The sequence below is a fragment of the Symphalangus syndactylus genome, chromosome 16, assembly GCF_028878055.3.
Source record: "Symphalangus syndactylus isolate Jambi chromosome 16, NHGRI_mSymSyn1-v2.1_pri, whole genome shotgun sequence".
Taxonomy (NCBI): Eukaryota; Metazoa; Chordata; class Mammalia; order Primates; family Hylobatidae; genus Symphalangus; species Symphalangus syndactylus.
The window spans coordinates 44,773,807-44,792,948 of NC_072438.2; the positions used below are offsets into that span (position 1 = coordinate 44,773,807).

General features: G+C 42.9%; 1 protein-coding gene across 11 annotated transcripts in view; it reads left to right on the forward strand.

The window, feature by feature from the left end:
• TBC1D1 (TBC1 domain family member 1) overlaps positions 1-19,142 on the forward strand; it is a 248,220-nt gene that overhangs the window by 155,256 nt on the left and 73,822 nt on the right. For 2 of the 11 annotated variants that reach the window (XM_055246309.2, XM_055246312.2), the window contains 5 exons: positions 513-599; positions 4,389-4,669; positions 6,676-6,837; positions 7,839-7,958; positions 8,932-9,071. In XM_055246309.2, the coding sequence (XP_055102284.1) occupies positions 513-599; positions 4,389-4,669; positions 6,676-6,837; positions 7,839-7,958; positions 8,932-9,071 (790 nt within the window). Of the gene's footprint in view, positions 1-512; positions 600-4,388; positions 4,670-6,675; positions 6,838-7,838; positions 7,959-8,931; positions 9,072-15,225; positions 15,345-19,142 lie in introns of those variants that run through there. The other 9 variants (XM_055246310.2, XM_063619788.1, XM_055246311.2 and 6 more) reach the window with 6 other exon arrangements.

Consider the following 19,142-nt stretch of genomic DNA (forward strand, 5'->3'; position numbering starts at 1 on the left):
TTTTTATTTTTAATTAAGGAAAGTTAAATTTTATTTTCTTTGAAGATGTTTCTGAGAATTTTGCAGTATCTTCTGGGATCATGAAAAACAGTTGATTTGCAAAACCAGAGTTGGGAGGGGCTGCATTTGAGAGCTCCCAAACGGATAAAGTGCTGTCCAAGTGACATGCAGCGGGCCGTTATGATGACTTGTGACCCAGGGGAGGGAGTTGCTGAGTGGGCTTGCTTGAGCACTTGATTTTCCTTATAGACGAATTGTCTTGTCTTCGTGCCTGTTACCCCTGCCAAATTACTCAGCCGCCAGGTGTTTTGGAACGTTTAGGTTAGTGTCTTATTTATTTTTTAAAAAAATGATGGAAGTGTTGATTATTTTAATGTGCATATATCCTTAGTAGCATTTCTCAGTAGATAACATTTTTTTCCTGAGCTTATTTGAATGGACCAATCTGCTTCTAGCTGATGCCTTTGCAAAAGCCTCCAGGGTCATAACTTGACTGCCTTTTCTTTATGTAGGGTAATAAAGCCAGAGGCCTGCAGGAACACTCCACCAGTGTGGATCTGGATAGCTCCGTGTCTAGTACATTAAGTAATACCAGCAAAGTAAGCACATTGCTCTTTATACGACACCCTGAAGAAGCCAACAAATGGGTCTTGCTCATCTCCTGTCTACATACCTCCAATCATAAAACGTTTGCTGCTTCCAAATTTCTTGGCACAGGTGGAGGACTGGTCATGCAGTTCTATCATAACATAAAAGTTTTACATAAAAGAGCAGATGGGGCCAGGCGCCGTGGCTCAACGCCTGTAATCCCAGCACTTTGAGAGGCCGAGGTGGGCGGAGCATGAGGTCAGGAGGTCTAGACCCTCCTGGCTAACACAGTGAAACCCCGTCTTTACTAAAAATACAAAAAATTAAAAACTAGCGGGGCTTGGTGGCGGGTGCCTGTAGTCCCAGCTACTCGGGAGGCTGAGGCAGGAGAATGGGGTGAACCTGAGAGGCGGAGCTTGCAGTGAGCCGAGATGATCGCGCTACTGCACCCCAGCCTGGGTGACAGAGAGAGACTCCGTGTGGAAAAAAAAAAAAAAAAGCAGATGGTCATTCCATAAACAAAGAAACAAGATCACAATTTGAGACAACTAAGATCTCATTTGTCACAATACAATCAATGGATTTCTTTCTCAAGTAGATTTTCCTATTAAAAAAAAATTAATATTGGGAAAACCTCAGAAAGTGGATTTGTGAATTTAGAGAAGTATACAACTTAAGTTTTTCTTTTTTTAAAAAATTTTATTTTGGATTTGGGGGTACATGTGCATGTTTATTACATGGGTATATTGCATACTGGTGGGGATTGGGCTTCTAGTGTACCCATCACCCAAATAGTGAACATTGTACCCAGAAGGTAATTTATCAACCTTCACACCCCTTTTCATTCTCCCCCACTTTTGGGGAAATTAAATTTCTGAAACTTTATCCTGTAGCTGGCTCTATGATTATAATGAAACATTACTATTTTATTTGAATAAGCAAGTATCTATGTCCTTCTTTTAATAACTTGCTTTCCAGACATTTAATCATGTTTAAGCCTGGTCAGTTCAACTTTATAACTACTGAAAAGTGGGTTTGTGTTTTGTGGTAGGGAGGCCAGCTTTCCTTTCTGTTACCAGAGGACTCTCTTTTTCAGTAGTGAGGGAGGGAGTGTTTGTGGAGGCCAGCTCCTTACCACAGGCAGAGTTTACAGTCCTCTGCCATCCCTCCTAGACATATGGCTTTCAGAATTTTTCTAACCTACAGTAAGAAGCACATTTAACATTGTGGCGTCATTCACAAACACACATACCTACACATTCACACACAAAATTAAAAGTTCACAAAACAATATTTACTGTGAACAACATACAATACATACTGATATTTTGTTCCGTTTTATTTTTAAAATGCTCATGGCAAACTACTCTGTACCACCTACTAACGTGATAGAGGGCCCAGTTTGAGAAACACTTCCTTAGATGGAATTTCAGGTGCTCCGCCTCCCAGATTCACGCCATTCTCCTGCCTCAGCCTCCCCAGTAGCTGGGACTGGTTAAAGTGCAGATTCTGGTTCAGTAGGCATGAAAGGAGGCCTGAAATGCTGCATTTCTGACGAGCTCCAAGGCAATGCTGCCGCCCCTGGTCTGCAGACTCCCTCAGGGGAGTGAGGACCTAGACAGCAGTCTTGTAAAAGTGAGTTTTTAAGTTAAAATCCAGGGGAATGTGATGCTGTGTTCCAGCCTCCATCTAATACACACTGATCCCACCCTGCAATTCGCTGGAAGTTTGGAAAGGTTATTTGCTTATTCGTTGTATACAGATGACCCACACACAGCCCCTTTCATGTAGGAAGTTACCTAGGAGGAGAGAGATGACAGATACACAAACAGCCCCAGCATCAAGCAGAGTGTGGTAGGAGCCCAGAAGTTACAAATAAGAGACACTGGTAACTTCACTGTCAGAAGAGCAAGGGGAGGGGAAGTTAGGTTTGGTCAGTGGAACCAGGGAAAAGGTAAGGGGTGAGGGGGTAGTGATGCTTTTGGACTAAATCTTGGTGTAGGAATTGTGCCTATGGAAGTGAACAGAGAAGAAGGCATTCCAGACAGACCAGTGTCGATAGAGATACCATGAAGAAATTCATGTCACTCAGGTGGCTTTCCAGTAAGCCTTATTGCTTTCTTTTTATTTTTCTCCAAAAGGCAGATCTAGGAATATATACATATTCATTCTTCAGGACTCGATAGTTGTGAAGATTCTTTTAAAAGGATTTAAAAGTCTGTCTAAGATTTCAATTTCTAGAGTCATTCTAAGAGAGATGCAACTTTTCAGAAGCTGCTCGTGTGTATTGTATATGTTTATGTGTACTTCTTTACATCTTTTATTCATCTTGAATTGAGAAACTACTATATTCTATTTTATGTAATTGGGTCCATTCTAATAAATTGATCACCTAGGAGTTGCAAAGAAACCAAATAGCCCTGAAACTTGACAGATGAAAATGGCCCTTTCAGTTGTCCAATTAAGCTAAGGGTTAGCTCTTTGATATAATTTGGAGGGATATTAGTAAGAATTTAGATCAACAGGTTTGCATGATGGAGATTGTGTTCTGTGATGTATTGTCTTAGACAGACTTTTAAATCCTTAAAAGAATCTTCACAACTGTTGAGTCCTGAAGAATGAAAAACTTTAGTTATGAAAGTAATCAATATTTCATAGTATGTTGGGAATTTTTTCCTAATTCTTATACAATTAAATGTATGTGACTTCTCCCTTTAATAAACACATTTCTTTTTTTTTTTTTCAAATTAAAACCCTCAATACTTGTTACCTAAAAGGCACTCAACTGTGTAAATGAACAGGTAGAATTCAGAGTCTCCAGTCCACTGTTAGATGCATTCAGTCTTGTTTACTCTATTCATGTTGATTTATTTTTTCTCTTCCAACAATTTCAGTAGGGGCAAGCTGCTACAATTCCTCTTTTTAAATATTTTAAATATATTAAAAATATGTTGGCCACTAGCCACGTCCTGGGTGCAGTGCTAAACATCAGTTTGCTTGAGTGGTAGTAGTTAATTCCTTTGAAAAGCGTGCATCACGAAGGCATACAACTTTAAAATATTGTCATGATTCTCAACAAATGTTTGAGTACTCCATAAATTTATTGCGTACCTAATAAAACAATAACTTATGTTTGTAACATTTTACAACATAAAAAGTACTTTTGGTTGTATTACCTTGCTTTGTTCTTGAAACTTAGATACGTTTTTATTATACGCTCTTACAGAAGAAATTGAGGTGCAGAAAGAAATTATTTGCGCTGAATTGTGGCAATAAGTGCCTACAGAATGATTTTCCATATTCTAAGAATATTGATATAGTTCTTAATCTCAAATTATGAAGTTGAATCTCAACAGTAGATCAGATTCGGAGAGAGCCTTAAAATGTGGGTTTAACATGAGTGAACACATGTGGCAAAGATAAAGAACTTGGTTAAGCAGTGGAGACAAGTTCTCCAGCACTCACACCCCTTAGAAGCTGTAGTAAACAGTCCTGTTTTCTAGAGAGAGGGCATTATTCATGGCGTTGCCCAGAACGTTACAGATTGTGGCTTCTGTCCTTCACTCCCGCACTTGGCCAGTTTCCCCGTTTCTCCAGCAAGCCAGCAGTGTGTCCTTCAGGAGCAGGCATTTATTTAATGGACCTTCATTTTCTTCTGCTTTTGGTGGTGGCCTCTAGATGGCATTATAATCAGAACACATACTTAGATAACTGAAATGTTTGCCCGCACTGGAACTAGAGATTTATAAATCCCACAAATTCCCCATGGTGTGTCTGATCTGCTATGTGTTTGCTGCCAGGAGCCATCTGTGTGTGAAAAGGAGGCCTTGCCCATCTCTGAGAGCTCCTTTAAGCTCCTTGGCTCCTCGGAGGACCTGTCCAGTGACTCGGAGAGTCATCTCCCAGAAGAGCCAGCTCCGCTGTCGCCCCAGCAGGCCTTCAGGAGGCGAGCAAACACCCTGAGTCACTTCCCCATGGAATGCCAGGAACCTCCACAACCTGCCCGGGGGTCCCCGGGGGTTTCGCAAAGGAAACTTATGAGGTATCACTCAGTGAGCACAGAGACGCCTCATGAACGAAAGTAAGATTTGTTTAAATTTGTTGCATAAATAGCTGGGGCATATCTGTGACTAGCTGGGTATGTGCATCCCAGGTATGTTTATTGAGTGAGAGAAACGAGTCAGGCTTTACTCTTGGTTCGGAGATAAAACTGGAAGCAGTGACATGTTTGTTCGAGCTGCTTGTGTGTATACAAGCAATGGGTACATGTATTGTCAGGAAGCAGGTGAAAGTGAGCAAAAATGGTACCTAACATGCATAGTCATTACTCCTCAAACAAAGTAAGAGACGTTGTTGACTGTGGAACTTTGCTGCTGTGAGGAAGAGAGCAAGCGGATGAGTCTCCCCATCTGAAGCCCTGGAGCAGGGTTATAGTGGGAGGGAGAGGCCATGATCCCTACAGGCAGAGCAAGAGAGGTATGCTGGCCTCATGGGGTGATGGGAGTGCCGCGGCTTCTGGTCCTAGCTCTGCCATGAACTAATTGTGACCTGGACAAATTTGCTAAACTTCTCTGAATAACAAAATTGGAGTAGATGTTTTCTAAAATCTCTCACTGTAAGAATTCTAGATTCTTCTAACAAGATTTATTCATTGTAATATTTGGGTTCCAGTGACCAGTTAGAATCGTCTGGTTATGGAGAAGGGTAATCAGAAGTTCCCCCCAATTCCTTCCAAGTGTCCCTTAGTGATTCATTTAACTCTAAGTGCCAAAGACTATAAATGGACACAGAGTTATCTTTAAAAACAACTTAAAACAATTTTAAAAATCCCTCACCTAATATGAATCAGGGTGACACCTGTGTACAGTTGCTGCCTTCTGACTGGCAGCTGCAGAAGTCCGAGGACCTATGTGTTCATGTAGTTCATACATGGATCATTGAGAATGTGAGTTAGTACAGAAGTGTTTGGAATGTTCTGAGTAAAGAAGTGTGAGCATTAACAGTCCTGGATGATGGAGCAGAGCCTCCCAGCTTTGTTTTTTATCAGCCATTGGAAAGAGTTCTTGGTTCTTTGGAATTCAGTGGGGTAGTGGTGATCCCAAAAGCAGGGGACATGTCAGAAGGTACTGCTTAATAAATACATGCTTTTAGAGACACGCATTGTTGGGTTGTAGCTATGTAAGTTTCTTGTGTTTAACATCCTGTCTGCACACTACTTCTGTTCTGCCTCACCACTGCCTGCCCACTCCCCTGTTGTTGGCGTTTTCAGTGATCATTGAAACATTCCTGTCTGGAGAGTCTTAGTTCTCTTGTGAAGTCTGCTGTTTCTCAAAAGCCAGAGTTGGTAGGACTTAGTATCAGTACTTTTCCTTTCTCCGTGAAGAATGTAGCTTTATAATAGATGATGTCACACATCCGTAATGAAAGGTATGGTGAGATGCCTGTCTGGCTGCCTCTCTAGCATGGCCCATTCTGCTTTCTTTCCCTCTTGTGAACGCTTTTCCGATTTATCTACAGGAAATAAGACATTGAAATTCAGGGCAGGATATTGTTCATTTTAAAGGGAAATGTATTTTTTAAAGTTCAGATTTTTTTTTTTGCTTTTGTTTAGACTTTAATTAAAAAATTTTTTTCCTGCCAGTTCCTGAAAAAGAAAATAGAGAAAGAAATATTATTGTTCCTGGGCGAGGTGGCTCACTCCTGTAATCCCAGAGCTTTGGGAGGCTGATGTGGGAGGTTGCTTGAGGCCAGGAGTTCAAGGTTACAGTTAGCTGTGATCGTGCTACTGCACTCCAGCCTGGGTGATAGAGTGAGACCTATTAAAAAAAAAAAAAGTATTGTTGGGAGCATCAACACGTGGGAAATGGTCAAGAACGGCCGTCAATATACTCTGTTTTTTACTGAAAACTACCTTTGCCAGAGAGCGAGCAGAGATGAGGAAGAGGAGTGGAAGAAGTCCTCCACTCTGATAGTGTTACTGGAACAACGAGACAAAAACAGTTGTGCTTCTTCCATCTGTTTGCTCTGTGTCCCTGTCGGCGCCCCCTCTCCTGCTAACCCCCCGTGCTTTCTCTGATTGCTGTTTAGTGTGGATTCTTCACCTGTGGGCGAGTCTAAGCACCGCCCAGGTCAGTCTTCAGCTCCTGCTCCTCCACCTCGTCTTAACCCCTCCGCCTCCTCGCCAAACTTTTTTAAGTACCTAAAACATAATTCCAGTGGAGAACAAAGTGGGAATGCTGTGCCAAAGAGGTGAGCACACTCATGTGGCAAGTTTGGTGTTGTCTGTTTTCATGGGGAGTTCACACTGATGAGGATGCGCTGAATGGGGGGAATGTCCATGCAGGAAGCAGAGCCACTGTGTGTGTGTGTGTGTGTGTGCGCGCGCGCGTGTGTGTCTTTGTTTATATTTGGTCTTATTTTCAGCTGTCATTTGAACCAAGTTAATTTTACTATTGATTACTTTTCTTAAAATTATTATGAAAACAGATCTGAATGGCAAATTGGTTTGTGTTTGTGTTTTTTTTTTTTTTTTTTGAGTCAGGGTCTCACTCTGTTCCCCAGGCTGGAGTGCAATGGCATGATCTCGGCTCACTGCGGCTTCTGCCTTGTAGGTTCAAGCAGTTCTGCCTCAGCCTCCTGAGTAGCTGGGACTACAGGCACACGCCACCATGCCCGGCTAATATTTTTATTCTTTTTTTGTAGAGATGGGGTTTCACCATGTTGACCAGGTTGTTCTTGAACTCCTGACCTCAAGTGATCCGCCTGCCTCAGTCTCCCAAAGTGCTAGGATTACAGGTGTGAGCCACTGCACCCTGCTGCAAATTGTTTTTTTATACTTATTTTCACATTTCCTCGCCCTAGTGGACACTTACATGCATGTGTATACACACACACGCACACACACACACAGGATAACATCTGTGTTGGATCATGTACACTGCAATTTGTGCCATATCAGAAACTTCCTGATTGATTTAGGAGAATTATTTTTCCCAGTTTGAAAGGAAGAGTCATTTGGAAAATGGATTGATTTTCTTTTTTAAAAAATTATTGATCCCATTCATTTAAAATCAAATTTTATTGGTGAAAATGAAAGTTAAATCTCATTCGTGAACTATTTTTAATTTCTTACCTAGTTTTCTTTTCTTAGCATTAGAACAAAAATGTTTCTTTTATTTTGAAGCTTATATTTTATACTTTGTGTTTTTATGTTTCTTTATCCTAAACTCTTTTTTCAACCAAACTCTTAGCATCTCCTACCGTAATGCCCTGCGGAAAAAACTTCATTCTTCTTCCTCTGTGCCAAATTTTCTAAAATTTCTGGCTCCTGTAGATGAAAATAACACCTCTGACTTTATGAACACAAAAAGGTAGGGCTTAATTTAGATATATCAAGCCTGGTGTTATTAAGTGCTGAATATCATTAGATATACAAGGGTGTTTTAACTACTGTTTTGCCATTTAAAAAATCATTTCAGCTAAATCTGTTGTATCTTCTTTCTTATACTTTTTTCTTACTGAATGTCATTTTTAAAAATGTGCAGCCAACCTGTTCTCTAGTTTTGACGAGGATTAGTTTGTTTAAGTGTTATCTTAAGAAAAGTCTTTGCCAAGTCTCTGAGACCAGTGTTTCTGGGTAGTGAGCATATGTCTGTTTCAAATCAGGATGTCTGATCTGTTCAGGACATCTAATCTGTAAGTTGAGGGGATTGCTTTGTTACAGGTACATAACTTGGGTATAAATTAGAAGGGCCTTCTCAGGTTGTCCTGTGAATAGGAGAAAACATTTATGATTGTGTTTATATATTGATAACTATATTTTGTAGTTTAAAAAATACACACGTTAAAACAGTCATCATCATCAAGTGACTGCATAGTTATTGCCTTGCTGGTTCTGTGTAATTAAATTGCAACTTTTTTCATTTTTTGTGGGAATCCTTGGAGACAAGGGCCTGTGCTGAGCAGATATTCCCATGTACAGAAGAGGACAGAATGGGGCCCCTTGGCATCACCTCCTTTCCCCCTTTAGGCAGTTTCTATTTTTCAAAGTGGCACCAAGAGAGGCCCAATTGGAAGCTATGATATGTGGAACATGTTTCTTAATCTCTGTTACAATCGAAATCATTGAAGGGCATGTAATCTTTCTCTTTTCATGAGAAGAATCCTGTAAGAAAGCAGTTCTTTAGGAATGATGACCCACTGTGAGCTTGATATAACTTCTGTGATTGTTTGTTTATACAAAGATAGTTGATAATTTAGTGCTTTGTTTAAAAAAATGTTAAGCTAACAAAATCCCATGAATTCCTCCCCACTAGTCATAAATCAATCATCTTATAATTTTAGGGACTTTGAATCCAAAGCAAACCATCTTGGTGATTCTGGTGGGACTCCTGTGAAGACCCGTAGGCATTCCTGGAGGCAGCAGATATTCCTCCGAGTAGCCACCCCGCAGAAGGCGTGCGATTCTTCCAGCAGATATGAAGGTAAGGCCCGTACCTGAAATGAAACCTCAGAGAGAGCACGCTGACAGAGGACCCTGGGAGCCCCATCATATTGGTAAGAAAGCAGAGCGCTGTCCTCCTCAGTATTGGCACGTCTGAGGCAGTCACAGAGGTAACTAGGGAGGCAATTTAGAGGTTACCCTACATTTCTTAGGGAAGGAATTTACAGCTAATTTAGGGTAACCTCTCCATAAACAGGAGCAGAGCTCTGAGGTTTAGAGTGGTCACAGTGTTACCAGCGGTGAATCCAGACGGGTCTGCAGCAACCTCACTTCTTGCCTCCTAGGACATAAGGCAAAAGGAGAGACTGAGGCAAGTTTTAGAGCAGGAGTGAAAGTTTATTAAAAACTTCAGAGCAGGAATGAAAGGACGTCAAGTACACTTTGAAGACGGAAACTTGAGAGATGAAGTGTGAGATTTGGCCTTTTGACCTGGAGTTTTATATGCTGGCATACTTCCGGAGTCTTGTGTTCCTTCTCTGATTCTTTCCTTGGGGTGGGCTGTCCGCATGTGCAGTGGCCTGCTAGCACTCGGGGGTTGTGGGGGAGCATGCGCAGGATGTTTACTGGCGTTGTAGGCGTGCTCACTTGAGGCGTTCTTCCCTGTCCAGTCTAGCATTCCTAGAGGAACCTCATGCACCAGTTAAACTCCGCCATTTTGCCTCTTAATGCGCATGCCTGAGCCCACTCGCCCAGCTCCCGAGATCTTATTGGGAAGCTGCTGCTCACCAGTTTTAGGTGTTTTCTATCTACTGGGAGCCCGTCCTTCCTTGGTGCCCGCTGTGACCAATGATCACTTTAGAGAAACAGTTGACAACTGCCTGACCGTCACCTGATGGTCGCCTGACATTGCTGGTGCGTATCTGGAAGGGGCCCTCTCCTGCCCTCCTCATGTCTGACGAGCTACCCGCTGTTCACCAAAGTGTGGGCTTCGGAGTCTGCATTCAAATCCCAGCTTTTCCCCTTAGGAGCTGTGAACTAGAACAAGCTGTCTAAAGTTACCACCTATAACCTGGGATTAATTATGCCTGTTGCCACACTGATAGAGACAAGGCAGCATGATATCATTACTGATACATTTTTTTTAAAGCATTCAAAATTCATAGTACTGGAAAGAAAATCAGTGATGCGAATGTTTCCAGGGTAGTAATGTCACCTTTCATGCTGTGGAAGGCCCTCTGTTGAGCCTGGCCCCTTGCTTCTTTTGCCCCAGCCCTTCCATGTGGGGCACCATGGAGCTGCCACTCACCAGCACCTTTTTTCCCTCAAGTAGTTTGTACCTATAAAGTATTCCTGCCGTGGGTGGCCCCTCAGTGGAGCTGCTGAGCCTGGCCAGGGCTTGATTTCTCTTGCTGCCAGCGTGAGCCGGATGGCCACATCTCTCTTCCCCTGTCCCGTGGAGTGGCCTGCTTACCGCAAAGAAGGGCTCTTCCTCCCAGGTCCTGTAGCACCCTGTTAGAGGGTGTGGAGTGGAGCAGTGGGAACCAGAGCCACCAGAGGGAGGCCCTGGAGGAGGAACGAAGCTGATTCATGTCTGAAAGGGGTGCCAGAACCCAAGTTTCAGTGTTTAATAAAGAGTGCCTCGGTGTTGCGGTGGCCATACCTCACAGGGCATGGTCGCTTGGAAATTTCTGCTTGGAAATGCTTTGTGCAGTGGCCAGGATGTGATAGGGGCCACAGATGACTGCTTGCTCCATCATAGAACAGTTCCAAGTTTTCAAACGAACATTCATAGACTGAGCCGCATCTTGCCTCCCTGTCCTCTCATTCCTGGCTTCTTCTTCTCTGGTGTCTGAAGCCACACGGAATGTGTTTGCATCTGTTTCCTGCCCTTCAGATGATGGAGGACCATGGAAGCTGCTGCCTCCTTTAGCTCTCTTCTCCGGGGGAATTTCCCCCGTCACTGTTTGGGAACCCCTGGTCCGAGTCCTATCCTCCGAAGAGCCTCTGCCCCTCGTGGAGTCCTGAGTTGAACCTGGTGTTCACTTGGCCTCTGGCTCTGGCAGTGTGTTGCTCCTTCCATTGACCTGCCACTGCTCTGTTAACGCAGATTGATCTTCATAATCTGTTTCTGCTTTAAGTGATTAACTCACATTCTCGGCTCTTATTGTATCTTGTCCTTTGGGATATGAACCGTTATTTAAATTTGGACTGGTTTCGTGGCTTGGCACGGTGGACCATGCCTGTAAGCTCAGTGCTTTGGGAGGCCAAGGCAGGAGGATCCCTGGAGGCCAGGAGTTCGAGGCCACCCTTGGCAACATAGTGAGACCCTGTCTCTACAAAAAATAAAAATTAGCTGAGCGTGGTGTTGTGAAGCTGTAGTCCTAGCTACTTGGGAGACTGAGGCAGGAGGATTACGTGAGCCCAGGAGTTTGAGGTTACAGTGAGCTGTGATCACACCCCTGCACTCCAGCCTGGGCAACAGAGTAAGACCTTGTCTGTGGGCGGGGGGGGGGAGGGGAGGAAGTCATGTCTATACTTGAGAAGTTTTTTTCCCTCACATAGTTTGTACCTATAAAGTATTCATCAGTTTTGAGCAGTCCTTTTGCAATTGTTTTGAGTCTTGATTCTGGTGACCAGTAAGTTGTATATATTTGCCTGTCAAGTCGACAAACATGGCCTTTGTGCCTTTAAGTAATGGCTAAAAGTACCAAACAGAACAGGGCCTGGCATAGATGCTGCTCCTCCTATTCCTAGGCCGTAATCACCCCTGATTCATCAGACCCCAAACAATTCAGCTCCTCTCCGTCCTGTGCCCCACCACCCAATCTCCTGCAGGAAGATGTCCTAGAGACCCCTGTCAGCGCTAGGCAGAGATCACATCCACGTCCACCTTTCCTCTGATGCAGGCTGCCACTAGCCTCTCTGTCTTGTGCCATGCCAGCCATGAACTCACCCTCATGCCCCACCCGAGCCCTTGCACAGGCCATTCCCTCTGCCTGGAATGCTCTTCCTCAGTATCCCCATGGCTCCCTCCCTCCCCTTCCCTTGTATCCTGACTCTCCCATAGCAGCTCTCTCCCTGTTCTGAACATGTTCACAGGTTCATCTTCGTCACCCATCTCAGGCAGCTCCTGCAGGCTTGATGGCTGCTAAAGGCAGGCAAGTCAGTGGCTCAGATTCTTGCAAACTTAGTGATTAGTGATTTCTCAACTCCCTCCTCATGCCTCCTCTGTCTCTATAGGCACATATTATTTCTTATCTCTTCTTGGAACCAAGCTGCCTGAATTTCTGGATAACATTGTTTAAGTGTTCTGTGTATGCAAAAGAAAAACAAGAGAATAAAAGGATTATTAAGGAAGAATTAATATAATAATACCCACTTATTATGTTCTTTTTATACTCTGCTAAGTGCTTTACATGAATTATTTCTTTTAATTAGTCAACCTTAAGAACATCGACATTTTTATGAAGCCCATTTTACAGGTGGGTGAGTGGAGGCTGGGAGTGGCTTAAATCACTTTCCCCAAACCAGGGAGTTAGTGAGAGCCAGAGGCAGGACCTGAGCTCGTGGGTCTGAGCTCCAAAGCTGGTTCTCTGAACTGCACACAGCACTGGGCTGCAGCCAGAGATGCAGGACCCTGCAGGACCCTCTGGAGGTAGTCCTGCCTGTGCTTCCCTCTTCCCACAGGAAGCTCCCTATAGGCATCTGTGTTGGGTGTGGACTCTCAGTATATCTGCATGTCTCCCTGTTGGCCAGACACCAACACTGAATGGAAAACATGTTTCTGGGCATTTTAATGTACGGACTTGCCTTCAGTCAATCTCCTCCGCCCTTCCACCCTGACCGCCTCCCTAATAGTTAGCAGTGGGACTGGAGCGTGAGTGGCAACTGATTTCTGTCTGAGAGGACAAATCAGGCATCTTTGTCCTCTGCCACTGTCTTTTCCCCATCCTTAGGATGCACGATGCCAGGGCCCTCCACTGTGGTCTGTGACCACTTTGACCCATACCAGCAGGTCTCCATATGTTCCTGAGAGACATCACATCCAAAGACAGTTTAGAGCTCTGAGGTTTCTTCCCCAGAGGTCCCTGCTTTTTGCAAACTGTCTCCAGCCGAGCGTGCGCAAGACTCTGCTCCTGATTTGCCTGGGCGGCTGAGCCATGGGCAGCTGAGCCTGCAGCCACTGGACTCACTGCATTCCCACTCTGACTTTGGCATGAAAGACACACAAGTGTGCTTGTCAGAAATAGATCTTAACAGTACCTTTTAACACCTATTTCAGGTGCTCAAAATGACTGCCTGTTTTACATTTGTATTCTGGCAGTGCAAACTTCAGTTGGACAGGAAATCTTACAACCTTTCTTCTAGGTGAAAAAGCGAGGCAGGGGTGTTTATACAGTTCCATCCATGTCATCCCACTTGGAAGATACTAGTAAAACACACCAACAGTAATATAAAAACCATGGTGTTTGCAATAGTGATAATGTTACTAGTGAAGGAAAAATAGAAATTTTCTGTAATTTGGAGATTCTAATTTTTATAGATGGGCTAAAAAAAAAACCTGGAGAGAACGGTGTTAAGTGAGTAAGGAGTGTGTCTCTAACTAAATATAGTGTAAAAAGAGAAGAAAATACAAAATCAGGCACAGTGGATAGAGGTGGATAGTCTAATCTCTAATATGGGCAAAATTGTCTCAAACAAAATTAGTCTGCCTCTTGTTTACTCAGGGATATGTGACTGTTTTCTATACACAAAATCGCCATGAAATAATTAAGTTGCAAGATCTGAATTTTATGTTTTGGAAACCTATCTGAGGTAGGTAGGAAGTTAATTTATATTTAGAAATTTGCTTGCGTATGTCTAGTAGCTCCAGGGCAAATATTCCCAAATCCCAGCCTATTTTTTTTTTCTTTTTAAATTCAACAGTGACCAGTTGGTCTCTTGTAAGAATTACAGCTTTAAGTTAGCAAAGTCTAAGAGGGCTGGTTTTAATCCTGAACCTCAGAGGGTCCCTGCTTCTCAGATGCTAAGTAGGTCATGTGTACAGCAGGTACTACCTTGAAGGGTAATTATATGATAAATAGAAAATCAGTGATTTTTACTTGAAGACTTGGCAAGGCAAATGTTTTTGTAATAAAAATAGATTTTGAAATAGAATCCTGAAAGCTGCCTGTTTAAATGTAAAGCAAATGGCTTCAGTGATGCTTTAAGTGTGGCGGTCACTTCTGGCTGCCCCAGAAACTACAGAAAGTGCGTTCTCTCTTCTTGATGCTGTGGGTTCTTAGGGTGAATGCCTTGTGTGACACTGAGTATGTGGAAGGACCATTCATTCATGGTAACTATACACTAGGCAGAGGGTGGCGTTAGCAAAGCTGCTGCAGGTTGGGTGTGTTTAAGATGGCATTTGTAGAGCGTACATAAGGGCAGACATATGGTTTTTTTAAAATTTGGATTTTTCTTTTAATTTTTATTTTTAGTTCCAGGGTACATGTGCAGGATGTGCAGGTTTGTTACATAGGTAAACGTGTGCCATGATGGTTTGCTATACCTATCAACCCATCACCTAGGTATTAAGTCCAGCATGTAGTTATTTTTCCTAATGCTCTCCCTGCTCCCTGCCGCCCCCCAACAGGCTCCAGTGTTTGTTGTTCCCTTTCCTATGTCCATGTGTTCTCATGATTCAGCTACCACCTATGAATGATAACATGTGGTGTTTGGTTTTCTGTTCCTGCATTAGTTTGCTGAGGATAATGGCTATCAGCTTCATCCATGTCCCTGCAAAGGACATGGTCTCATTCATTTTTATGGCTGCGTAGTAGTCCATGGTGTATATGTACTGCATTTTCTTTATCTAGTCTATCATTGATGGGCATTTGGGTTGATTCCATGTTTTTGCTATTGTGAATAGTGCTGCAGTGAACATATGCATGCATGTATATTTGTAACAGAGTGGTTTATATTCCTTTGGGTATATACCCAGGAATGGGATTGCTGAGTCAAATGGTAGTTCTAGTTCTAGATCTTTGAGGAATTGCCACACCATCATCCACAATGTTTGAACTAATTTACATTCTCGCCAACAGTGTAAAAGCATTCTTATTTCTCTGCAACCTCACCAGCGTCTGTTGCTTCTTGACTTTTTAATAATCACCATTCTGACTGGTGTGAGACGGTATCTCATTGTGGTTTTGATTTGCATTTCTCTAATGATCAGTGATGTGGAGCTTTTTTTCATGTTTGTTGGCTGTATGAATGTCTTCTTTTGAGAAGTGTCTGTTCATGAGAGAGACATATTTGCTGCTCTGAGTAAAGGGTAAGGATGCTTATGTCTGTGTGACAGCCTTCTCTCATTTTCAGAACCTCACTTTGGATCGCCATCGTTGGCCTGTACTGAAGGTAAAGCAGACAGAGGCAGTCTCATCCGTCAGAGGAAGACCTGATACAGCTGTTGATTAAGAGGCTTTCTTCAGATCATGGTTTAGAGCAGTGTTTTACAAACTTGATGTGCATAGAGTCTTCTGGAAATCTTGTTAAAAGGCAGACTCTGTTGCAGTAGGTCCGGGTGGGTTCTGAAGTTCTAACAAGCTCCCCAGGGAGGCTGATGTTTCGGGTCCACTGTGAGGAGGCAGGGCTTAGAATAAACAACCGTGGAAAATCCAGTCCAGATCTTTGATGCGTCCTAGGTTAGGCCTTTCTGTGAGGCTGCCCTGCGTCTCTAGCGATGGACTCCAGGAGTCTGTCAAGTATCTCAGGTCTCAACTAAGTCTGAGTCATCAGGGATATTTTTTGAGAAGAGTTGGGCTGTCTGAAGAAGCAAAGAGCGAGTGTGGTGGGGAAAATGCAGTGATTAAAAACATGGTAAAGTTTAAAGAAAGATTTGACCGTGTGCCAGGTGAACCCAAATGTATGATGCTTTGCATCTTTCCTGCCCTTTGGTTTTCCAGGGAGGCGAGGCCTTATCTCTTATGGAGCACAGGAGACACAGTGTGGGTGTTTGTTTTCTCAGCGTGGGCTCAACCTAATTGTCAAGCCTACAAAAAAAAATGCTGAAAATCAACTTCTGACTAGATATCTGGTAGTACATAATCTCCATAATTTTCTCTCTGGGTGTGTTATGCAAAAGATAATCCTTTGTTATTAAGAAACAATTTTTAAGGCAACTCGCAAGTTTGAAACGGGGAAAAATCATTTTATTTACCTCTATGTGCCAGGGAACAATATTAAATTTAGTTTTATACTTTTCCTTTAAGCATTTCAGATTATATTGTGCATTTCACCAACAATAGAAGCTTTCAGACTTTATATGTCTTGTAAAAAAAAAAAACCAAAACCTAATATTGATAAGAATGATTTATTGATTTGAAACCCATTGTATAAGAAAATAGTCCAGTGAAACTTAAGTTCAAAGTTTTTTTTGTCTTGTGGGTGTAGCTATGTCAATATGCCTAATTTATAGTAACATTAAGTCTAGTGGATTAGATATTAGATATCAATTGAGATAAAAGCAGTAATAAACAGTAATGCCTAAACTGAAGTATATAATCTGAATCTTTATGATGACCAATTTATATTATTGTGAAAAACTTAGGAACTGATTTGAAACATGATGATTTACATGTGTCATATGTAGTTTTCAATAATTTACGTACCAGCAGGAAATTTTAGTGGATGATGTAAGTGGAATAACTGCAGGTGAAACTTTGCTGGAAAATACAGGCATAGTGACATCTGTGCACCAAAAGCACCTGGAGAGATTTTTTAAAACACGGGCCAGACATGCCCTCCTGGCTGTCTCCCTCACTGTCAGTGAGTGTGGGGATGGGGTCTGGGCCTGAATTCTTTCTTTCTTTTTAGACTCCTCAGGATTCTGATTGCTGCCACGTTGAGAGGGTTGACCTCAATTCGGACCTCAGAAGGTGACTTGAGAAACTGTCACCACTTGGTGGCAGTGTTGCTTCCCGCATCTTGATTGCCCTTGTTTCTTTCCAATCCCAGAAAAGTGTGCTTGTTTTTTTTTCTCCCCCGTGTTTTTGTTTTTGATCTTGTTACAATATTTATATTCCTTGCTCATTTGCAACTTATTTGAATGGAGAGCTACTTTCTGAAATCTAGGTGTTTTTCTTTTCCTACAGGGTTTTAGGGCATGGGTAAAACAAGGAAGAAAAAAATTGTCTTCAGTTGGCAGAGACGTGGATTTTTAAGATAGTTCTTGATTTACTTTCTGTATAACTTTGCTTTTGTGTGGTGAACAAAGACCAGGTTCAAGATAAAATATTGCAAGCCAAGAATCTGATTGTTCATGGATTTCTATAGTTAAAGATACTTGATCACCTCCCCATCCGTCCCCCGCTCCGCCCACCCTGCGCCGCCCCCATACCCCATTGTGCTTCTTGGCTTTTCATTTCAAAAGTCAAGGAAGTCACAGTGAATGGCAAGATTTTACCTCGACTTGCTATTTTTGTGCTTGTTAACAATTGTGAGTTAACATTGACTGAGCTTTTCCTAGTGAACCTCTGGCGTTTAAACAGTCCATCCATAACACCATGTGAGGGCTGGAGCTAAGGTTATTCGTGACACAAGATAGCACCTGAGCCAGTGCTGCTTGGTAGGAGGGCTGAGGGGCAGAGGGCTGAGGGCTTGGATGCTGAGATGCTAGAGTCAGATGGCCTGGATTTGAATCCCTGCCCTCCTGTTCTGATACCAGCTGACCCATGATGATGCTAGAGCACTTGACAGCAAATTCCTCCTTAGGGCTGGTCTAACTCTAGATTGTGTGCCTGTGTGCCTGCAGGAGAATGTCCAAAGTGGGTGATCTTGATCTGTTAACCTCTGAACTTTAATCTATACCAGGGAGCCATTGAAGAGTTTAAAGCAAGTGAATGATGAGTAGTTTGAAAATATTTCCAGGGGGATAGAATTTGTGGACATACCTAAACATGAATAGCCTCAAAATCAGGGCTGGGACTAGAGTGAGGCCAGCACATGTCTAGGGTGCAAAATGTAAGGAGGCATTCGCTTTCAGGGCCTGGCAGGTGTGGACCCTGAACTTCCAGGACCTTGAGAGTGAATGTCTCCTAAGGATTACACCCTGGGGGCCTGTTTGCCTCATCCTGGTCCCTGGTCCTCTGTATATCCTACTGCCTGCTTCAGTAAACAGGCAGCCCTGCAAGGGAAGGAAGGGTTGGGACAGCTCTGAGGAGGGAGTTTTTTAGAAGGATAGGTTTGTTTTGTTTAAAAAACAGCTTTATTGAGATATAATTCACATCCTATACAGTTCATTCACTTAAAATGTGCAATTCAATGCTGTGAGGTTATTTTTTGGTATATCCACAGAGTTGTGCGACCATCACCACAATCTAATTTTTTTTTTTTTTTTTTTTGAGACGGAGTCTTGCTCTGTTGCCCAGGCTGGAGTACAGTGGTGCTATCTCGGCTCATTGCAACCTCCGCCTCCTGGGTTCAAGTGATTCTCATGCCTCAGCGACCCGAGTAGCTGGGATTATAGGCATGCCCCACCAAGCCTGGCTAATTTTTATATGTTTACTAGAGATGGGGTTTCACCATGTTGGCCAGACTGGTCTCCAACTCCTGGCCTCAAGTGATCCTCCTGCCTCAGCCTCCCAAAGTGTTGGGATTACAGGCGTGAGCCCGACCCACCGCAGTCTAATTTTGAAACATTTTTTGTCCCCCTAGAAAGAAACCTGTAGTTGTCACTTGCCAATCTACTGCCGTCCACCTCTAACCATAGACGGCCCCTAATCTACTTTCTGTCTCTATAGATTTGCTTATTCTGAACACTTCATCTAAGTGCAATCATACAATATGTGGTCCTTTGTGTCTGACTTCTTTGATTTAACATGTTTTCAAAACTTATTATGTGATAATACATACCAGTAATTGATTCTTTTTTAATGACTTATTAGTATTCCATTGTATAGAGACATCACACATGGTTTATCCATTTACCAGTTGAGAGGCATTTGGATTATTTTCACTTTTGGCTGTTATGGATAATACCGCTGTGAACATTGATGTATGTGTTTTTGTGTGTTGAATGTGAGCTGGTGTGGAACCTCCTCCTCCAGGGGGGCCTCACCTGTGATTCTACCCA